This window comes from Lissotriton vulgaris, chromosome 9 (genome assembly GCF_964263255.1).
Source record: "Lissotriton vulgaris chromosome 9, aLisVul1.2, whole genome shotgun sequence".
Classification (NCBI taxonomy): domain Eukaryota; kingdom Metazoa; phylum Chordata; class Amphibia; order Caudata; family Salamandridae; genus Lissotriton; species Lissotriton vulgaris.
In genome coordinates, this window is record NC_141697.1 from 769,774,013 (window position 1) to 769,794,606 (window position 20,594).

The window sequence follows — 20,594 nt, forward strand, 5'->3', positions numbered from 1 at the left end:
TCAGAACTCGCAAGGTGTTGTAGTATAATTGACCCAAACTTTTTCAATTAATTCTTGGGGGAGGAATCCACTCTCCCTGAAACCGCCTACAAGAAGTCTGTTTATTCGTTTTGCTTGCTGGAATTCAGGGGAAATATCACACCTCACTTCTTACATAGATCTTTAGCTGCCACTGATGAGGAGAATTTCAGAGTGCAGAGGGGACAGTGTAAGAGTAAAGTGTGCACTGTGTTTGCAGAAAAGACAGGAACAGGAATATGGCAATGAAGTAAAAACATTGTCTAATCTTGAAATGGACATAATTGCTTGTATTTCACAAATGGCCAAGCTTGTGTGTCACTCTCTTCTTCTATCTGTAATTGTTCCTGATTTAGTATTAAATCTTTTTATTGAAAGATCAAGGAACATACACAGAAAGCATTTATCAATATCGCCCCTTCACCCATTGCATAGCAAAATTCAAAGCTCAAAAGAAACGGATAGGACCATTCCAAAGTGCGGGGTAAGGTTCGTAGAAGGGCGCTTTGTATGTGCAAATTATCAACATTGGATAAAAGAAAAAAAGCAGTCAAACAATGCCCCCAGCAACCCACCCTAACCCACCCCTCCCCACCCTCCTCCCTGTGAGAAGTTGGCCTGGTATATGATGCTCACTAGTTCTAGTGATCACCTTGTACCATGCCAAGCAACCCTTATGATGATTGGTTTTAAGTCAACCTTATAGACCAGCTATCCTAGTGGTAGTGTGGACAAAGCAGTCTTAGGCTAAACTCTGTAAAGGCATGTGAAGCAAGCTGTTTTACCATACACAATCCCCTTGAATACCAAATGAAAGGACACCACACAGATATATATTGAAAATATATATATATTTATTTACTACAAAATCCCCTATACTCTTTATGAGCACAGAAGCAAATGCCTAAAAGCAAAACACAGTTTAAATATACAAAAGTTGCACAATATGGGTGAGCCCTAGGGGCCACCTAAACCATATACTAAAATAGTGGTATAAGAACCACCTAGCTGAAAGGAAGTAGGCCTAGGGCCTGGGGAATCGCTGGAGCTGTTCGGGACTAACAGTGAAGAAGGCGGGAAAGGCCCGCGGGACTCGGGTGCAGTGCGGAAAGTGCACGCATATACCAATGTAAAGTCAATGGTGCGTAAAAGTTACAAAGTTAGTTATTAAGGAACCTTCCGAGTGACCTAGAAGAATGAAACTTTAGACACAGACACTAGAGGTGTGTACCAGTATAGGAACACCAGCGTTGCTGAGTTACCTCACCCACAGGAAGCGGGTGCACAGGTGCGAAGTAGTATCGGGTTTCGTCACTCAGGTCGATGGTGCTTGGAGCTGAAGATGCTGCAGGCGGCTCGATGTGAAGAGTTCCGGTGGACCCAAGGGTGGATCTGAAGTGGTGAAGACCTGAAAGCAGAGGGGACAATGTTCAAAGTCACTAGCCAGTGATTACCGTGGAACCAGGATGGAACCAGGCGATGTCGGGTGCAAACAGGCGATGAGGTGTAGCTTCTCTCTGCAGCCACGTGGACACAAAGAGGTCGAAGACGTCCAGGCGTCGATCACAAGCTGTCCCATAAAGGTTCTAGCTGATGGCAGTGTCGGCAACTTGATCGGAGCAAACAGGCCTTGGCTAATGCAAGCCATGCAGGAAGTGGAAAAAGCTTATCACTCGAACCAGCAAGGTCAGAGCGGGTGCTCCTTTTTACAGGAGCGAGGGCAAGTCTAGAGCAACCGGACCCGCAGTGTAAATTGTAGGTTTCATCGCCAAGATGGCCGCTGACCACGTGGCAAGTGGCCGGGATGGCACGTCGAGTGGCACGATGCAAAAGGGCCCCACGCAGATCATGGAGATGCTGGGGGCTGATCTTCAGTGCAAGGGCTGCTCGGTTGTGGGGCTTCTCAAACCCCAAAGCACAGCATCGAGGGTGCCTCGGGTGCTGCGCAGTCAGCTTCTCGGGGATTTTTCGAGATGTCCGGTCCCACGTCTCTCGGTGCGTCCACGGGTCCCTTCTTTGCAGGGACTGTGGATCGGGCTGTGAGAAGTCTGGAAGTCTGGGTCTTGTCAGGCTTTGGGGTCGGGCTCCGGCAGGAGGCGGCGGCAAAGTAGATGTCGAGTTGCTGGATGGTGCCTGTGTTCACAGGGTGGCCACTCCTAGGCCACAAGGGAGATGCTCTTCAGTCTTCTGTGCAGCAGAATGTCGAAGTCCAGTCGTCTTCTTAGTTTCAAGTTGATTCAGGATGATCTGAGGCGCTACGGCACTGCTCCCACTCTTATTCCCAATCTGAGGGGTGGATCACCTGCTAGGTCCCTCCTCTGGGTGGGACAAGGAAGGGGGGCGGTTACACACCCTTTCCTTTGTCCAGCTCCTCGCCAGGACTGAAAATGGAAAACCCCAGGACCGGTTTGGACTGGCTTATGCACGAGGACACCTTGTGTTCCCCTGGCATGTCTGATTCTATTCAGCCCTGTCCTACCCACTACACAAAATCCTGTCTGGGGTGGTGCTCGCACCTCCCAAGGCAAGAAACCCTTTGTCCAAGCCTCCCTCGCTGGAAGGACTCCCAGCAGCAGGAGGTCAGACTTGTGTCTGTGGTGGCAGCATCCATTTTGTGATGCTGAGGCTCTGGTCAACTTTAACCGGGGTTCAGGTTATGTACATGTCGTGTCCCTCTAGAAGGGTGGAATGGTATCCTCGTCGACAGAACTGTAGAGGGGATAGTATTCCAAATCATATGACACCTTACTCGACATGTTTTGATAAAGCCAAACCAAAGTTAGCATATAACCGCGAGGATTATAATGCACTTAAGCGTATATGGTATGGCAATATCCCGGAACAGCTAAGGGAGTTGTTCCCGACAGCTGCAGACAGGCTCAGCTCGTGCTAGAGCACCGTCTCACATGTAACCACGCACTCTGCCTCCAGGGTTGCAGAGGCCTTCCATAGGAGTGGCTTATAGGTTAACATGTGTCCAGTGAAGGTTAGATATAGGGATACTATATCTAAGTAAGAGGTGATTACACCAACTTACCCCAGCCAGTTGTGTCAAATATGGAGGCCAGGCTAGGGGTGTCACAATACATGCTGCAGCCCCTGGTAGGCCTTGGTTACACCTATGCCCTGGGTACCTATGGTACACTGTTACAGGGGCCTATAAGGTGAACCAGTTCCAATTGTGTATGCACCTAAGTTACATGGAGTCCATTTTAAGGAGAGAGCAATTAGCCTGGGGCCCTGAATAGCAGGATCCCAGGCCAACTATGTCAAAAACCAGCTAAACACCAGGCAAAAAGTTTGGGGGTAACCATAGTCAGATATCCACCATCCTACACTCCCATGTTCCAAGTCCACCAATCCAGTCATCCAAAAGCTTCTCTCCGCTAGCCTGTCGCCGGGTGCTCCACATCAGAGAGGCACATTAATCAAAAGAAGCGAGGACAGCTGACCTCCCGAAACTCCGAGGCCAACAAGGACAGAAAGGGTTGTTACAGCTCAGCATATTTGGCCCCCTCCCCACCCAGAGTCAATGAAAGCTTCTCCATACCCAACACAAACGACAAACGGTGTAGCCAGCCTTGGAATGTAGGGATGTGTGTAGTGCACCAGTGGGTAATGATATTCTGCATGGCAGAACCTAACGCAATCGCAATCAGGTGACCCCTGCAGGAGCGCAGTGGATATGTGAGTGGGTTTGGTAGGCCCAACAATACGTACAAAGGAAATCGTGGGATATCTGTTTCAAAGTTTGCATCCACCTCATCCAAAATTTGCTTCCAATATCCCTGAACATGAACACAGTCCCAAAGCAAGTGTACCAGTGTGCCTACCTCACCACAACCCCGCCAGCATGTCGCCTCTCTAGAATGATCCATCTCATGCAACCATTCAGGAGTATAATACCAATAAGTAGCAACCTTGGTGAGTGTATCTGTAAGGCCCATGTGTTATGCAGAGTGCCTGGCTCTATAAAAAATGCCCTCCCGTTCCTTATGGCTAAGTGTCCTCCCCAGTTCCCTTTCCCAGCGCGCCTTTCCCGAGCTATAGGTATGAGTGTATTTAACCTGCAACATCTTATACAAATATGAAATTAGTTTTTTGTTGGATTTGCGTGTGATTAACCAGTATTCATACGGTAGAAGCCGCCTGTTAGCCCTAGAACGTACCTGCTAGCTAAGCGCCCAGTGCCGCGCTTGTAGATAGCGGAGCCTCTCGGACTCTGGCAACCCATACTCTTGGCGGAAAAGGGGAAAAGACATAACACCCTCCGCAGTGTACAAGTGGAAAAGGTACCTGCACCTTGCCGGCCTCCACCTCGCGTAGGCCACCGAATCCATGCCTGGGGTGAAGTCAGGGTTATCCATTAAAGGGGTAAGTGTGGACAGTAAGGTGGTAAGCTCATGTTTGATATTTGTATGGTCTCAAACCTCCATGGGGACCCTGGTGATATACGAAGCATACAAATTAGGGAGTCTATGCTGCTTACGAAGGTAGGGGATTTCCTGTAATGGGCGACCCGCTACCGCCTGGTCCTGGAAGAGCCAGTGTTTGCTAGACTCCCATCTGCTCCATTCGACAAGAAGGTGCAGCTGTGCCACCTGAAAGTAGAACAACAGGAAGCCAAGTCCCACAGATTCAGGGGAAAGTGTGGCCAAACGCAGTTTTAGGCGTGACTTTCTGCCTTTCCAGATAAACTGAGCTAACTTCGACTGTGTCTGTTGTATCCAGCCCATTGGTGGGCGCAACGGAATAGTACAGAACAGATACAGGATCTGGGGCAAAATCGTCATCGTGACTGCCGCAACTTTACCCAACCAGGACAAAGGATAGTGCTTCCACCGTCCCAACTCTTGCCTAATTTTGTGTCGAAGCAGAGTATAATTAATGCTAACCGTGGCCGGGAGCGAGGGGGCCAACTGGATCCCCAGATAGGGAATCGCATCTTTTGCTCATTGGAAGGGAAACGAGCCCTGCAGGAACTCTCTAGTCGATTTCTCCAAAGAAAGGTCAAGTGCCATGTACTTGCTCATATTGACCTTAAAGCCGGCCGCCCAGACAAAAGAATGCAGGTCTTCCAGGCATGCAGGCAGCGACTCTCGTGGATGGGAAAACAGAAGCAGAACGTTATCTGCATAAAGGCTGATGGTATGAACGTAGCCTCCGAACTTGATTCCCCACACCCTCTGGTTAAGCCGCAGCCTCTGCGCCAGCGGCTCCATGTAGAGGGCGAAAATCAGAGGTGACAGTGTGCACCCCTGCCTCGTGCCCCGTTTAATAGCGAACCGAGGGGAAGTGCAACCCTTAACTCGGACCGCTGCAGTTGGAAATTTGTAGCAATTCAAAACATAAGTATGGAACTTTTCCCCCAACCCTGCCTTCTCCAGAACTCTGTTCCAAGGTGGACTTGGAACACCCGACCCTCCCCCCAGTTTCCCCATCCCAAAAGAAAACCCCCAAAATGAAACAAAACAAGCACAGTCACAATGTCCATCATCCAAGATGACTAGAAGAAGAGTTAGTAGGGGTAATCCAACTAACTCCAAACAGACCCCCTCCCGCCCACGACCCAAGAGACATAGCAGGTAAACTGGAAGAACATAGAAATCAGCCAGTTGGGGAAAGATTCCTGGGAGATGCAACCGCCTCCACCACTGCCCGCTGACCCTCCACGATCACCACCACTGGGGGTTTCTTTACTCATCGCCGTCTGCGCTGCTGCCGCCACTGGGGCCTAGAAGCGTCCTCAGCAGTGGTTTGGTTTGTTCCCTCCACCTCCTCAGCAGATGGATCAATGCCCAGCAGACAGCAGGCCTCCGACACTGATCGCAGTTCATAGAGCTTATTGTCTAGTTTAAACATCAGGCGAAACGGGTGGCCCCAGCTATAATAAAAGCCACGCTGTTATAGGTGGATCGTGAACGGTTTGAAAGTTCTGCGTTTTTGGAACCTAAGAGCCGACAAGTCTTGGAACAGGACCGGCGACTGGCCCTGGAAGGACAATGGATGCATCTGCCTGGCTTTCTGGACGCAGACTAAGATGTCCGGTGGTGGCGCCGGGAGGGCACGCAGCGGCCCCATCCTGTGCGCTCTGTCAAGGCGAAGCTCCGACTCTAGTGGCCATCCCAAAATGTGATTGTAAAGATCTCTTGTGAAGCGAAACAGGTCCTTTGTCTCATCTGTCAGCTGCACATTCCGAACCCTTACATTGTGCCGTCGGGAATTGCTCTCTAGATCCTCAAGGTGAGTCTGAAAATCCACCTGTTGGTCGTACATCCGAATAAGTTCTTGATGCTAAAACTCCATGTCCTTGCCGTCACGCTTACGCTCAAGCTCGGCCACCCGCATGCCAATTCCAACTACGTTCCTACGGACCTCCCTGATTTCCCCTACAAACTCCTTCTTCAGAGTGTGGATATCCTCTCGGAAGGACGTGAACAGTGACTCCGGAAAGGCTTTAGTGATGGGCTCAGATTCCGCTTCCTTCTCAGAGGGGGCCGGCGTCGAGGTGGAGGCCATGGCGCTAAGCTGCTGGCTCGCCTGGACCTTGGCAAATAGGTCCATCACCGTTTTGTCTCTACGTCCTCTGGTGGTGGACATTGCCCACTCCAGGCACCAACTCAGCTCCCAGGTCGGGGGCCCCTCCGGTCTGCTCTGCCACAACAGACCCAAAGAGTCCTCTGGACTGCCAGTGGACCAAAACTAGACCGCCCGGCCCTCGCCGACCCATTGAAAAGATCGTCTCTTGCAACTGAGGCTGAAACGCTTGCTCTCCTTCTCAGGTCATGGTGAATGCTAGTATATCCTTCCCGTGGCAGGTTATCCCAACACCAGTGGACCGCTGTTCTCAGGCTCCCTACCTCCTCCGAATGCCACACCTCGGAGTTCCACTCCCAGGACAGTTCGAACCGCTGGACGTTGCTGCGACTAGCTATGCCCAGAGGACCCTCCAGCAGCTTTCCATAAGCCGGCTGAATCCCCCATGCAGTATATAGAGCCTGTCACACTCGAGGGACGATCCTACCATGCCCCAGCCAGGGAAGACAGCTCTGCCCCCCCCAGGACCAGAGTCTCACCCCAAGTCCGCAGGGAGCGTCCATTCAATCACCCGCTCAGGCTAACGCAAGTCGAGGTAGGCCAGCCGACCTCCCGCCAGCTGGCTAGACCTCTTCACATCCAGGTGTGGAGGTCTCCCGCTCTCCCGCAGCTCCTGCTTCGGTTGGACCAGGCTGTCGAGAAGCGCCACTGCTGCTTTTCGGAGCCACCGTCAGTACTCCGGCCGAGCAAGCTCACCGCCTCCAGCTCCCTAGGGGAGCCTGTATCCCAGCTGCAGTTGCGCTCCCCAGTGCCCGTAGTCCGATTTGCGCAGCGACCCAAGATGGCGGCCTCTCATTGCCCCTCACCTCCGCTCAGTCAATGCATCTCCCCCTCTGCTCCCGTGACTCTAGCTGCTGCCTCTCTCCTTTCTGCATCGGGAAAGCGGCAGCCGCGAACTCCGGTTATTCACGGCAGCAGGCTGGGTAAACACACGCACCAGGCACGCCACTCGGCCTCGCTCCTCTCTCCGGTACCTCAGGCCTCCACCTCCATCACATCACTCACGGGCAGGGCAGTCGAACAAGGCAGTCCGGCTCCCGCTGCTGCAAGGCCAGCCACTGGTTCTTGGGGGCTCCGACACGCTCCTCAGTCACTACCTCCGGTCCAAGTGGGTCACCCTCCTCACATGATGGCAGCCTGGACCGTCATCTCAGCTTCACGGCCAGACCCTGCCATCGGGGGCCACCAGATACCAGTCCTCTGGGCCCTCACCGCTGGCACCTGCTCTCTGGCTCCCACACCACCGTTCTCCAGGCTGCCCAGGCCACCGCTCCGATTCTCAAGTGCTCCGCTATCGAGCTCAGCGTCCGCGCCTCCCTCCACAGGCGGAGCCGCTGCTCCGGATCTCCGCAGGCCGCTGGCTCCAAACAGCACCGCAACTGCTCACTCCGGCCCAGAAAGCGGCCCACTCCGGCCAAGTCCGCCACCAGTTCACCGGCCGACTGCTGCTAGAACGACCTGAATGTCGGAGCTGTAAAAGGCCGTCGGCGGGAGCTCCGGATTCGTCTGTCCGCTCACGCCGCCTTCTTGGCCACGCCCCCTTGTTCCTGATTTAAAGTCAAAATTGAGCCATCTGGTCCGGGCTATACCAATAACTCTTTGAGTCTGGCTTCTATGGCTTAAAGAAGAAGGTTTTGTGCGGGCTACTGCCGTAGGGGAGAGGAAACTAAGACAGTGGGTTGGTGCGGGAGGAAGTATGGGCATGACGCTCTTGGAGCTTCAGCAACTGGCCTGTCCGTCGGTGCCCTGGTAGGGTAGAATAACTGCTTATTCTGCACAGCACAAATGTAAATGGGAAAGGAAAAAAATATGCACAGAAGCCTTTGCGGCATTATGGTGAATGCCACAGACAATTTGAATATGGGAACATCCTTATTGAGAAGCCCTTTTCGCCAATACAATTAGCCTATTATTAAAAAATAGGGGCATATTAACAAGGAACAGGGAAGGGCACTTAGCGTTAATTTTTTTAACGCCTGCTATCGCTGGATAATATCGCCTGGTTATCGTTTTATTAACAACGCTAACCGCCTAGGAAATAAAAAATCCAGTGATAGCGGCATTTTGGGAGGTTATCGCTGGTAATGCAGCGATAAAACTACAAGGATAGGGATATCCTTGTTGATAGCCCATGGTGGATTTAGCCATGTAATCCACCTCCCATTGGATTACATGGCTAAATCTGAAAATTAGCAGACGTAAAAAAGCAGCGTTAACTATAGTTAGCACTGCTTTTTTTGTCTCTAACAGGGTTAGCGTGAAGCTAGATAAAAGGAGAAATGTCGCTTAGTGACATTTCTCCTATTATTTTGCTCTGGAGCACCCACTTTGCATCTCATTAGAGATTCAAAGGGAAGCGTAGTGAAAAAGGGTGCTAACATGCAATTTTGCATGTAAGCACCCTGTTGTTGATAGGGTGATATTTTTATCTCCGCTTCTTTGGCTTTTAAAGCCAAAAAAGCGGAGATAAAGCCTTTATTAATATGCCCCTAAGTCCATGCTGTAATTAATGCACACAGTGAGCAATTCGTGACACTTTAGCAATATTATTAGCCAATACTATTACAGCATGGTAGAGGAGTCCTCCCGTTGCAAACTGCCACATAATTCCATATTTTTAGATGACCGAACTCCCCTCAAAAGCCAATAGAAGTATGACAAGCACTATTTCTTGACTGCAGCACACACCACATACTAAATAAAATACTGTATTCAGGGTAACCAACATTTTGGAGCAGAAAAAGCCACTCTCAGGTGGTGTGCTTCTTTAATGCTCTTTATCTCACTATTGCAGGTTTTTTCATTTTTTGTTTTCTCCCTTTGTCACAATTTCTCCATCTTTCGCTTCCCCTTTTGTGTTTTTCTGACTTTTTTTTCTGAAACAAAGTCAAATGAGGAAAAATAAGTGCAGGACACCAAAAATGAGTGCAAGTGAGTTCCAATTAAAACCACAGCTCAAATTAAGCACGGCCACTAAGCCTAATATTTTGAGACCTGTATATAAGAGCAGGCTCACACATGAATATTTTGCAACACCCATTGCATAAACTAAAATTGTAACTTTAGTCGACAATGGGTCATGAGCATTTTATGCACTTGGAATGATAAATATGTCACACGCAGATAGTCCTGCCACAAAATGAATCAGTGAATTGGTAAAAGGAGTGTTGTTAATATGCTTTCTAAAGAGGACTGTGAGTAACCTAGGAACAGTGTCAAATATTCAAAAACATGTTTATTATACTACCAAGTTTGTCCAATATATTTAAATTGCACCGTTTGTCACTTCTTTCTCTCATATTGTCTATGAGGATAGCTCTGACCCTATTTCTGGAAATGCTTATCCTGCCGCATTGGCGGAAGTGTTAGCCCCTCCTCATCCCCCCCACCCCCCAACCGAAGTTTGAAGCTAGTTGCACCCCTGCTATAGTTTACCAATGAATCTCATCCATACTGTTTTTTTTGTGCAATTTTTGTACCTGGAGTACTTCATTTATGAAGGAAAAAAGCAGTACAGGTATCAGAACCTAATTAAAAAACCCGGACTATATGGGATGCGGGTATAATTAGTACCCGAGGAGACTGGATGACACTGTTGTGGCGGAAGTGTCCCAGCAGTAATTAACAACGATGCAGCCTTTCATTGAATCAGGACTCCTGGGCTAGCATGCCAGACCAGCTGTAGGCACTTTCTTCCATCCAGCTATGGAAACAGTCTGTCCTCCACCTTGCTTCAACATGCCACACCTTCAAGCCCATGAAACACTCATTCCGTCCAGGTTTCTACAGCACTGACTGCATTCACGTAGCACTCTTCATGATAATACATCTCCTTCTCTCGCTCTACAGTCAATAAAAGGACTGGTTCTGGTCCCATGAATGCCCCAGCTGCGGTGCTACCTCACAGCACTCCAGCTACTGTAGAGCTCCCTCCTCTCTCTGAGAATACCGCAGCATTCTGGCCTTTTAGGCTCTTTCAGCATTCAGTCTATCCATGCTCCTAGTGCATTCGTTCTCACACTTCTTATGACTTACCTGACTACTAAGTTTGAGGCTCTTCCAACTCAACCACCTTTCTTTTTTTATTTTTATTTTATTTTTCTTTATTGAGTTTTGTTCATAGTACATCAAAGAAAAGAAAAGCATAGTAGTATCATAAATGCTGCTGCATCTCATGCCACACACAGTAGAATAGTTCGGCATGGCAAGATAACTTAATACATCTACATGACATTAGCACCTCTTTGTCATTATAGCTTAAGACGGGTGGAACACCTCGCATCATGGCATAGCAGTCTGAGGCATTAAATAAACAACAAGCAGCCCCCCTCATGTCTTCTGGGCGGGAAGACACAGGCAACTCTTCTGCATATATCTCCAGTTGCTCTTTACAGTACACCATGTCCTCTATTCATTGTTGTAGTTTAGTAGCCCGCACCCTCCCCCAATTCGTCGCTACTCTTCTCTTAGTAAGCAGTACAGCTATAATAATAATAATAATACTGATATTTATAAAGCGCGAACAGCTACCTCACAAGGAGGTGTCCCGGCGCTAAAAATGCAGAACTTGTTTAAGAGGAAAGCACAAAAAAAGGAGGGAGAGTGCTTATCTATTCTGGGCAAAGAGCCAAGTCTTTAGTAGCTTCTTGAAACTAGATTCTGTAGAGGCAGCTTGGATGGTAGTAGGCAGGGCATTCCAAAGTAAGGCCGTGTGAACAGAGAAGGACCTGCCTCCAAGTCTAGCTTTTTTGGCGCGTGGAACAAGGAGCTGAAGTCGAGAATAGGAGCGCAGGAACCTCTCCTGGTGATATCTGGGGAGTCTGAGTTTTAAATAGTTGGGACAGGACCCCTTCAGTGCTCTAAACGCCAAGGTTAGAGCTTTGAACTTTACTCTACAAGCCACAGGGAGCCAGTGCAGATCGTGTAGATGCGGAGAGACATGCTGTCTGAAAGGGATGTGTTTTAGTAGTCTCGCAGCCGCATTCTGCACGATCTGCAGGCGATGTACCAGGTATTTGGGTAGGCCGAGATATAGGCCATTTGCGTAGTCCAATCTGGATGTAACTGTTGCATGGACCACCATTTTTCGGCAGTCTGCTGGCAAAAGAGCAAGGAACTTTCGAAGGTTCCTAAGTTTGAAAAGACAGCCAGTTGTGACCTGTTGTATGTGTGACGAAATGAGAGACCCTCGTCCCAATCTACGCCTAAATTATTTGCATGGGTGCAGGGTAAAGGGGCTGGACCCATTTCAGGAGGCCACCACAGGTCCGAGGGGAGGCGATTGTGTTTGCCAAAAAAGACAACCTCCGTTTTGCCAGCGTTCAACTTTAATTTGTTGGAATTCATCCAGCTAGCAATATCCAGAAGACAGGCCCTTAAATTGCTGAAGGCTGCCTCAGATACGTCAGAGAAGGGGAAGACTAATTGTGTATCATCTGCATACGAAATCGCCTTGACTCCCCATTTTGAGGTCAAGGTAAAGAGAGGGGCTAAATAGACATTAAAAAGTAGTGGGCTGAGCGCCGACCCCTGAGGGACGCCACATCTAAGGTGTTTTGGTTTTGAGGTGAAGGTGCCCAGCGCTACTTTCTGGGAGTGATCTGTTAGATAAGATTGTAACCAGCTCAATGCTTTGTCTTTCAGACCTATATTCTTCAGCCGTGACAGCAGGCTGCCGTGATCTACCGTATCAAATGCGGCTGATAGATCCAGGAGCACCAGCATGGCTGATGCTCCTGAATCTAGAGACCACCTGATTGACTCAGCCACCTCAATAAGGGCTGTCTCGGTGCTAAAGCCCGATCTGAAACCCGACTGAGTTTCATGCAAAATCTCTTTGTCCTCAATGAATCTATTCAGCTGACGTTGTATACATTTTTCAAGCATTTTTCCGGGGGCTGCTAGAAGAGAGATTGGGCGGAGATTACTTAAATCATCAGAGGCGCCGTTTGACTTCTTTTTCAGGGGAAGGAGTGTGGCATGTTTCCAACACTCAGGGAATATGCCTGATGCAATGGAAGTATTCCAGATGTGTAGGAGTGGTATAGCAATCGCCTCCGACATCATCGACCAAAGCTTAGGCGGGCAGGGTTCATCTGGGGCCCCTGCTTTGCATTTTTTTACTTCCATCAGGGCCTCAGCAAAGGAGATAGGGTGGAATTGAGCTAGGGAGGGGGAAGGCAGCACAGTATCAGAAATGTCCGTCATTACTGTGGGCTCAGAGCTAATGAAGGAAGCATAAACCTTCTCAATTTTATTAACAAAAAAGTCTGAAATCTCCTCACAGAGTTTCTCCGACGGAGTGACTTCAGTCTCAATAGCCGTAGGTTTGAAAAAAGATTGGACAATCTTGAAAACTTCTTTGCTAGATTGCTCCGCAAGCTGAATGGAAGAAGCAAAGAAAGCTTTTTTTGCTTTCCTTGTAGCTTGGTGAAGACCACGAAGGGCTTCTTTATAGCAAGTTTTTGCTGAGTCGCAATAGTTTGCCCGCCATAGTCGTTCAAGCCTTTTACAGTTGCTTTTTATTTTCCTCAACTCAGTAGAGAACCATGGGGCAGAGGGGGATTCCCTGCGTGATGTAGCGACTGTTGCAGGGGCTATGCTATCCACCGTATTACCTATCCAGCAATTCAGCGCTGCCGCATCAATGTTTGCGTCCAAAGACAGAGCTAAGGGGGTAGCTGCGAGAGCGGAGCAGAGGGAGTCTGGTGATATATTGTCCCATTTTCTGAGAATCAGGATGTGATAGCTACTGCTATAAATCTGTATTGGACGTCTGCAACGCTCTCTCAAGGTCGTGTAGACAGAGCTGCGGGTCTTGGTAATAGACTCCAACACCATGATCCCTAGGGCGCCTATTACCTCAGTCTAAAATTGAATGACCAGTGGGCACGCCCAGGCCACATGTAAGAAGTCTGCCCGCAGATTCCCACATCGTGTACGCTTTGCATCTTCCCGCAGTCCCTATCTAAACAGTTGAGCAGGCATATAATATATTTGTTGTAAAAACTTAAAATTAATAATATGTAAATGACTATTTGTTGTTAGCCTGCCAGTGAGAGTGCAACAGAAATTCCATTTGCTCTGCGAACAAAGGTGTGTCTATTGTGGAATTCCATTTATCTAAGGAATGATGTGAGTCAATGTGCTTCTCCCTTTATGCTGCAGTGTATAGTTTGCTAATGAGTGGCTCTCGAGAAGGGCTAGCAAGCAGAATCTGTAGAGACCCCAGGGCATGAGGTTCCAAAGGAAAGGACGAGTATAGTTCCATGATAGCTTATCTGCAGGCGGATGTAAGTAAAAACCAGGAGAAGTCTGTGGTTTGTCAGAGGGAATATCCTGCAAAGTAATATATTTTCTACCTCCACTCTCTGGCTCATCCCGAACCTTTTTCTACTGTCAGGCTCCTCCTTCCAGAATCTTTGGGATTGTGCTGATGTTATAAGGGGTCCACCTCTCGTTGGCCCCAAAGTCTGAAAGTATAAATACACAGACTGTTGGGATAGTCAAGTGAGGGAAGGAAAGGATGGGAACAGCAGAGAGGGAGATCTGTGAGATACAACAAAAGACACAAAGGAACACACTATAAGTATTTGTTAAATACAAGTCTGTCCGGTTCCCCCTAAATGGAGTTCTCACTACTCTACTCTCCTACCTGTAAAGGAAAATACTTTTGTCTTTGAATGCAGGAAGAGAGTAGGGCGATACCAGGTTCATTACAAACTGTAATGGGGAACAAAGGAACAAACATGAAATGCAGATTCTATCCCTAACAACATTTATACATTTGTCTTTGTTCTACTACGTACCCAAGAATTTTGTGCGTTAATCTGAAGTTTGTTAAGTCCCCACTGATATGGCACCCTAATTTTACCTCTTTCCTGTGCTAGGATAAATATAAAGGGTAATCGATAGAAAATCATAAATCAACAGCAGACAGGGTTAATACTTCTTAACTGTGTCTGCACCAAGATAATGTCACACGGTTCCGTTATATTCCCAGCTTCAACAACTAGGATGGCCAAGAAAAGTTGGTACTCCGTGGTCCTACAGTGAACAGATCTGAGCCCAGACTTCACTGTGAAATATAATACAAAGATAAAAGTTCCCCGCAAGAGACTAGGAATCAATGTCTCATCCAACAGGGAACTTAAGGGCACCACTATACTCTTCTCCGCAACAAGACAGCAGATAGCCTGTCTCCTCTAACGGGAAGAGTGAACCCACTCAGCCGAGAGAGTTCTCTGAAATGGAACCGCTTGTCCCGGCTACAAGAATACCAGAAGGCGCACCTCCTGCAGGACAGCAGAAGTACACCAGACAAATGTGGGAATACAGCGTATCCCCCCAAGAACGGAAATGCAGTACGGAAATAGAACACAGTACTCTTACCGCCACCTCCGAGGATGCTACGTGCTGACCAGGGTTCTCCACAAGAATTATCGGCACTGCTGCAGTTTCCGGAATGTGTTTTGTTTCCTCCTCTGCGTGTCTCCCTGCGCACGTACGACGTGCATCCCCGAGCATGCTGGGAAACATAGTTTTTTAATACATGCTTCCGAGTATTGCGCGATTGTAGTCAGCGCTTTTACCGGACTGCCTGAATCCTGACATCTACTTCTATCTCCAATGCACTACCCTATTTCTCTCCCTATACCTCTCTCAATGTATCATCTACTTCCAATTGCTGTCTTATCCCTAAACCCGTTCTACTACTATGATCCACAAAATAACCCTTTCTAGACTCTTCCTTATTCTACCCCTCCTTGCATCGTCTCATACCTCTTTTACTATTCAAATCTCCCATACAAGCCTTTCTAAACCTTTCCCACTGACTCTTCCTCCCTCCACCTCCTCTTTACTCATCCCAAACCACCTCCTACTACTGTGAGCTCCAGAAAACAAAAAACACTTTCTACACCCTTCCCTCTTCAATCCCTCGACTATCCTTTTCAATTCAAATAGCAGACTAACATGTCCACCGCTCAAATTAATGTCATATTTCCCAATACTAATTTCCCACTAATCCTGTTTTGGGTCCTGGGATAGCGAGCTAACCACCGAAAAGCACTTCAACGCCTCATCAGGGGTAGCAAGTGCTATATAAATACAAACCTTTCCCTCTTCTATCCCTCCACTATTATTTTTCAATCCAATTTCACATATCCACTGCTCCAATTAATTTAATATCTCCCTATCCTAATTCACCACTAGTTCTTTTCGGGTTCTGGAGTAGCATGCTACTTGCTGAAAAAGTGCTTTGACGCCTCATCAGGGGTAGTAAGCGCTATAGAAATGCAATTGCAATTACAATAATGAGGGTGAAACTGTATGCCTTTGAAAAGGACATTGCATGATTTAAGTAGGAGTTTATGCATTGCTTTGGGGGAGGTGACATAATGTTAGACACAAGAAATTATGCCATATCTAGCAGGAAGTAGTGTCATGCCTAATCAGGATGTGATATGTAACTTGTAAACATTAAATCTTTCCTTTTTGAACTTCTTCCACTTCTCTCCCCCCATATCCAGTTTCAGGACTACCACAGTTTCGTCATGCATGGATGTACTGTGGACAACCCAATTCTAGAGCGCTTCATCACCCTCTTCAACAGCGTCTCTCAGTGGATCCAGCTCATGATTCTCAGCAAACCCACCCCTCAGCAGCGTGCCCAAGTCCTTACCCAGTTTGTGAAGGTAGCACAGGTGAGTGGTTGGCAAAGACCAGAATGTGTGAGCAATGAGATGTGTGAAGTCAGGCCAGTTATGGAATCCCAAGTATGGAACTGCATAACCTTAGCTCTTGGCAATGTGTAGGCCCTGGAATTGGCATCTGTTATGGCCAGGCATCGAAGGCCAAGATTTACAGGGTGCCAGTGAAACTGTCTTGAGTGTTGTCTTGCAACGATGGTGAAATCGACAGACGTTACCATCTGAGCCCTGCAGGGTGCCCGTCACAGTTGTCTCCAAAATGGACAAAAAAGGTGGTTGCCCATTTTCGTTATTTCAGTTTGGACATTCTCCTTTCACTTTTCATCCTTTCTTAAGATATCAGAATTAGAATAAAACTGATCAACTCTGATTATTTTATTTTATCAGTGTCAAGGTCCCCCAGGAACCAAATAGATGGACACTTGGTTTATCCCAAGTGTCTGGGGCATTAACTCCTGGGGTAGCCTGCCTCCCTAAGTTCTCTGATGGTGTATCATGGATCTATATGGTGTCATAGTGCAATGGAGTCCAAATAGAGAACCTTAGGTTGGCAGGCATGCAAGGGGCTCCATTAGGGGACCTCCAGCACCAGGTCTGTGCCAAGGATTGGAGCTGGCCCTCGAACCAGCCGTAAGGTAACAGTTTAACTTAGACAGGTTCCTACCCCAGGAGTCATGGCACCTGAGTCCTGAGTTGCCTCCCTAGTTATGAGTTAGGGAACGAAAGCCCACCCTGAAACCACATCCCCAACCTCTGCGTCTCACACTCTGAATGCTGCTGTCACTCACTGTGGTTCCAAAGCAGTCCCTGCTAAGGAGAGCTGCTATAAATTAGAAGGGGATAAGAAAGGAGTCCTAGCGTGAGAACAGCAAAAGGAAAAGAAGAGTGGGCTCTTGTTCCACTCTCTGCATGCTAATGTGTGGATGCGTCACACGCTCCCTGAGTGTGAGTGTGTGTTTGTATGTAACACCCAAGATGGATTATGAAAGCTTTGTGTTGTATCCATTTATTTATCCCCATGTGTCATCCATACGTCAACTCTTAACTCAGCAGTGATGCAGCGATGTTATAACCAAACACAAACTCATGCTGCGCATATGCTGTTTATAGCGTAAACAGAACGGCACAGTAGCTGACTGTAGTAGTAGTAACATTTTCAGCCAATGCAGACTCCAGTCCACTGATTGCAGTGAGCACAGCACAGCGAGGAAAGATGGCAGCCATCTGCCACCTCGCAGCTCCTCCGCAGCCCCTCGCTGAACTCGAAACAGCTGGGCCTGGAGCCCAGAACCTAGAGCCCGGAGCCTGCGTTACTGAGTTACTGAGCTCGGAGAGCATGGGGAGCACGGTAAAGATCACTTCACCAAAACTGGCGCTTACCTGCTACATTCAGCTATAGCAACTATAGCAACTGCCGCTGCAAAACACCACCGCATCCTCGACTCCCCTGTGGCTCTGCAGTCCCAAGAGGGCAGGAGCAGCAGCCAGGGAAGCCGGGAGGAATCCGGAGGACCGAGGTGAAGGACAGGAGTGCTTCGTGGGAAGCGTCAGCGGTAAGTGGCAAGTACGGCACAGTAGGCACCCGCAGCAAGTGTTAGCTCATGGAAGAGGTAGAGGTGGAGGCACGGTCTGCACAACCTCATCCTGTGTGCCCCGGCCCACCTGCCTTCGCTTTCGCTCCTCTCATTTGAGCTACTCCACTCGGCCTTCTCCAGCAATTCCAGCTATACCTCTATATAAAAGCTACATATAATCCTCAGAAAGCCTCCAGAGTCATCTCCGAAAACGAAACATGGAAGGCGACACGATCCAACGGCAGTACCTCTAGTGACACGCCAATTAGAGAGCAGAGGACGGCTGAGACACCGAAATTAACCTCACAGGCCCAAGATCTCACAACATGTAAACTGAATCCGAAACATCACAGTAATCCAAAATTGAAATAAACGGTAGGCAAATCTCAGCGACACCCTCCTGAAACATTAGGGTCAGATCAATCAATTGCCAACATTCAGATCACACAAAAACAAGTACACAATGCTATAAAAAAAACAGAGATCCGGTGGAGCGCAAGGACCAAACGGTTTGCCCAACGCCCTATTTAAAAAAGACATAACATTTTGGTCTAACCATCTAGCAACACTGTTCGCGCACTTTTTGGGATCTCACACCATCCCTGACTCCTGGCGAGGAAGCATATTACATCCAATTTACAAATCAGGGGCTCGTGCAAATCCCTTAAATTATAGGGTAATAGCCCTCATTGATGTTGAAGCAAAAATCTACACTGCAAATTTGCTGAAAGATCTAGAGGATTGAGTAGACAACAACAAATTGATCCCCAACACACAGACAGGCTTCCGAGCCGGAATGGGCACTCTAACAAACATATCCGCCGTAACACTTTTGGCCAATCAATCCATTGCCAATTCAAAAGTTCTATATGCATGCTTCGTGGATCTCAAGGCAGCCCTCAACAAGGTCCCCAGACGAGCTTTGTGGGCAAAAATGGAATACTGGGGAGTGCCCACAAACTTACTGAATGCAATAATTAATCTCTACTCAAAACATGGGTTCAAAGAAAAATGGGAGATTGTCGAACCTTAACAAACAAAATCACCACCACCAATGGCTTAAAACAGGGGTGCGTTCTAGCCCCCTGTTTATTTAATATATATACAGCCGATCTAGACACCAACTTACGTTCGACATCAGGTGACCCCCCAAAACTGGGGAATGTGAGAATAGCAAGTTTGCAATACGCTGATGACATTGTGCTGCTATCCCCAACACCTTGTGGCCTCCAACGTCTGATAAACAAACTAGTAGAATACACAGCCTCGAACCAATTACACAAAAACTTTAAAAAAACAAAGGTCATGTGTTTTTCGAGTCTGCATTAAAAAAAAATTCATTTCATTTGGACGATCAACAGCAATCGTTTGGACCAGGAGGGAACATATAAATATCTGGGATTAATTTTGGATCGCCACCTTAACTACAAGCAACACCAAGAACAGCGGAAAACAAAAGCCAAACAGCTCTTATTTGCATTCAAAACCTTGCAAAAAAAACTCAGTGACTGTTCAACGACCCACTTACTAAAGGTTGTGGCAGCCAAATGTTTACCTTCAATTACTTACGGTTCAGAACTCCTAAACACAAAGGACGCAACATCATTGAACATCGCCCAAACCAGTCTCTTTAAAAACCTTTTTAAAATCCTGCCCCATACTTCTCAAGCCTGGATCAGACTAGAATTTGGGTTAAAAAAACAGATCATGTCAAGACAAGGAGCGTTGGTTAAATAATATTGGAGAATGCGGGCAGCTGAGAAAGTCTCCCTTGCACATTATTTTTGGCTTGAGGTCCAAAAGCAATCCAAATCGAGTAACTCAGTTTATTCATTCTTAAAGCAATCGTTTGAGGCCTTGAAGTTAGAGGAAGCTTGGCACACAACACCATCCTACTCGGAGTTTTAACAAATAGTTAGCAAAACAATCAATCAAATGTCTCATGAACAGGATAAAGCTTCATTGACGATGAAAATCAATGCATGGATTGTATTGCCAACATACAAACTCTTAAATCCTCAACCATACCTTTCGGAACATTTTGCAAATTGAATGACGCAGCAAATGATCTTACTAAGACTGGGAGTATACCCAACTAAAGATCTAATCCCAAAATGGAAACACACCTGGCTCTCAGCGGACCGCCGCCTCTGCGGACAAGGAGTTGAATCAGTGCTCCACTTACTCTGTATTTGCCCGGTATTATCATCTTAACGGAAAGAACTTTTGCGGCCGTTAATGAAAAAAGAACAGATAAAGACTTGTAGATCCTCCATAATGAAATGTTTAGGAGGGTCAACAGTGCAATTGGCGGGTAAAGCATTAAAGTTTTTGAGTTTAGCTGCAAATTAACTAGAAAAGAGAGACAGATATCTTGAACAGGCAAAGCCAGTAATGTGAAAAAGTTCAGACAATTCGCCCGATGCCAGGACAAGATTTAGATATCTCACAGCTAGACACACTATTACAAGACAGTGTGGAACATATTATCAAGGGGGTTTATCTCCGCTTTTTTGGCTTTAAAAGCCAAGAAAGCAGAGATAAAATTATCTCCCTATTACCTAGCTGTCGCTAACACCAGTTAGCGACAGCTAGTAGGAGATAGCGACCATCTTGGGCCACACTTTCCATGTCAGTGATATTTATCACTAATGACATGCAAAGTGGGCGTGCCAAGATGTTAGCGACTGGAAAT

General features: G+C 47.6%; 1 protein-coding gene across 1 annotated transcript in view; it reads left to right on the forward strand.

The window, feature by feature from the left end:
• RASGRP2 (RAS guanyl releasing protein 2) overlaps positions 1-20,594 on the forward strand; it is a 362,009-nt gene that overhangs the window by 202,127 nt on the left and 139,288 nt on the right. Inside the window, exon 7 of the mRNA XM_086938498.1 lies at positions 16,146-16,319. Coding sequence (XP_086794624.1) covers positions 16,146-16,319 — 174 coding nt within the window. The remainder of the gene's footprint in view (positions 1-16,145; positions 16,320-20,594) is intronic.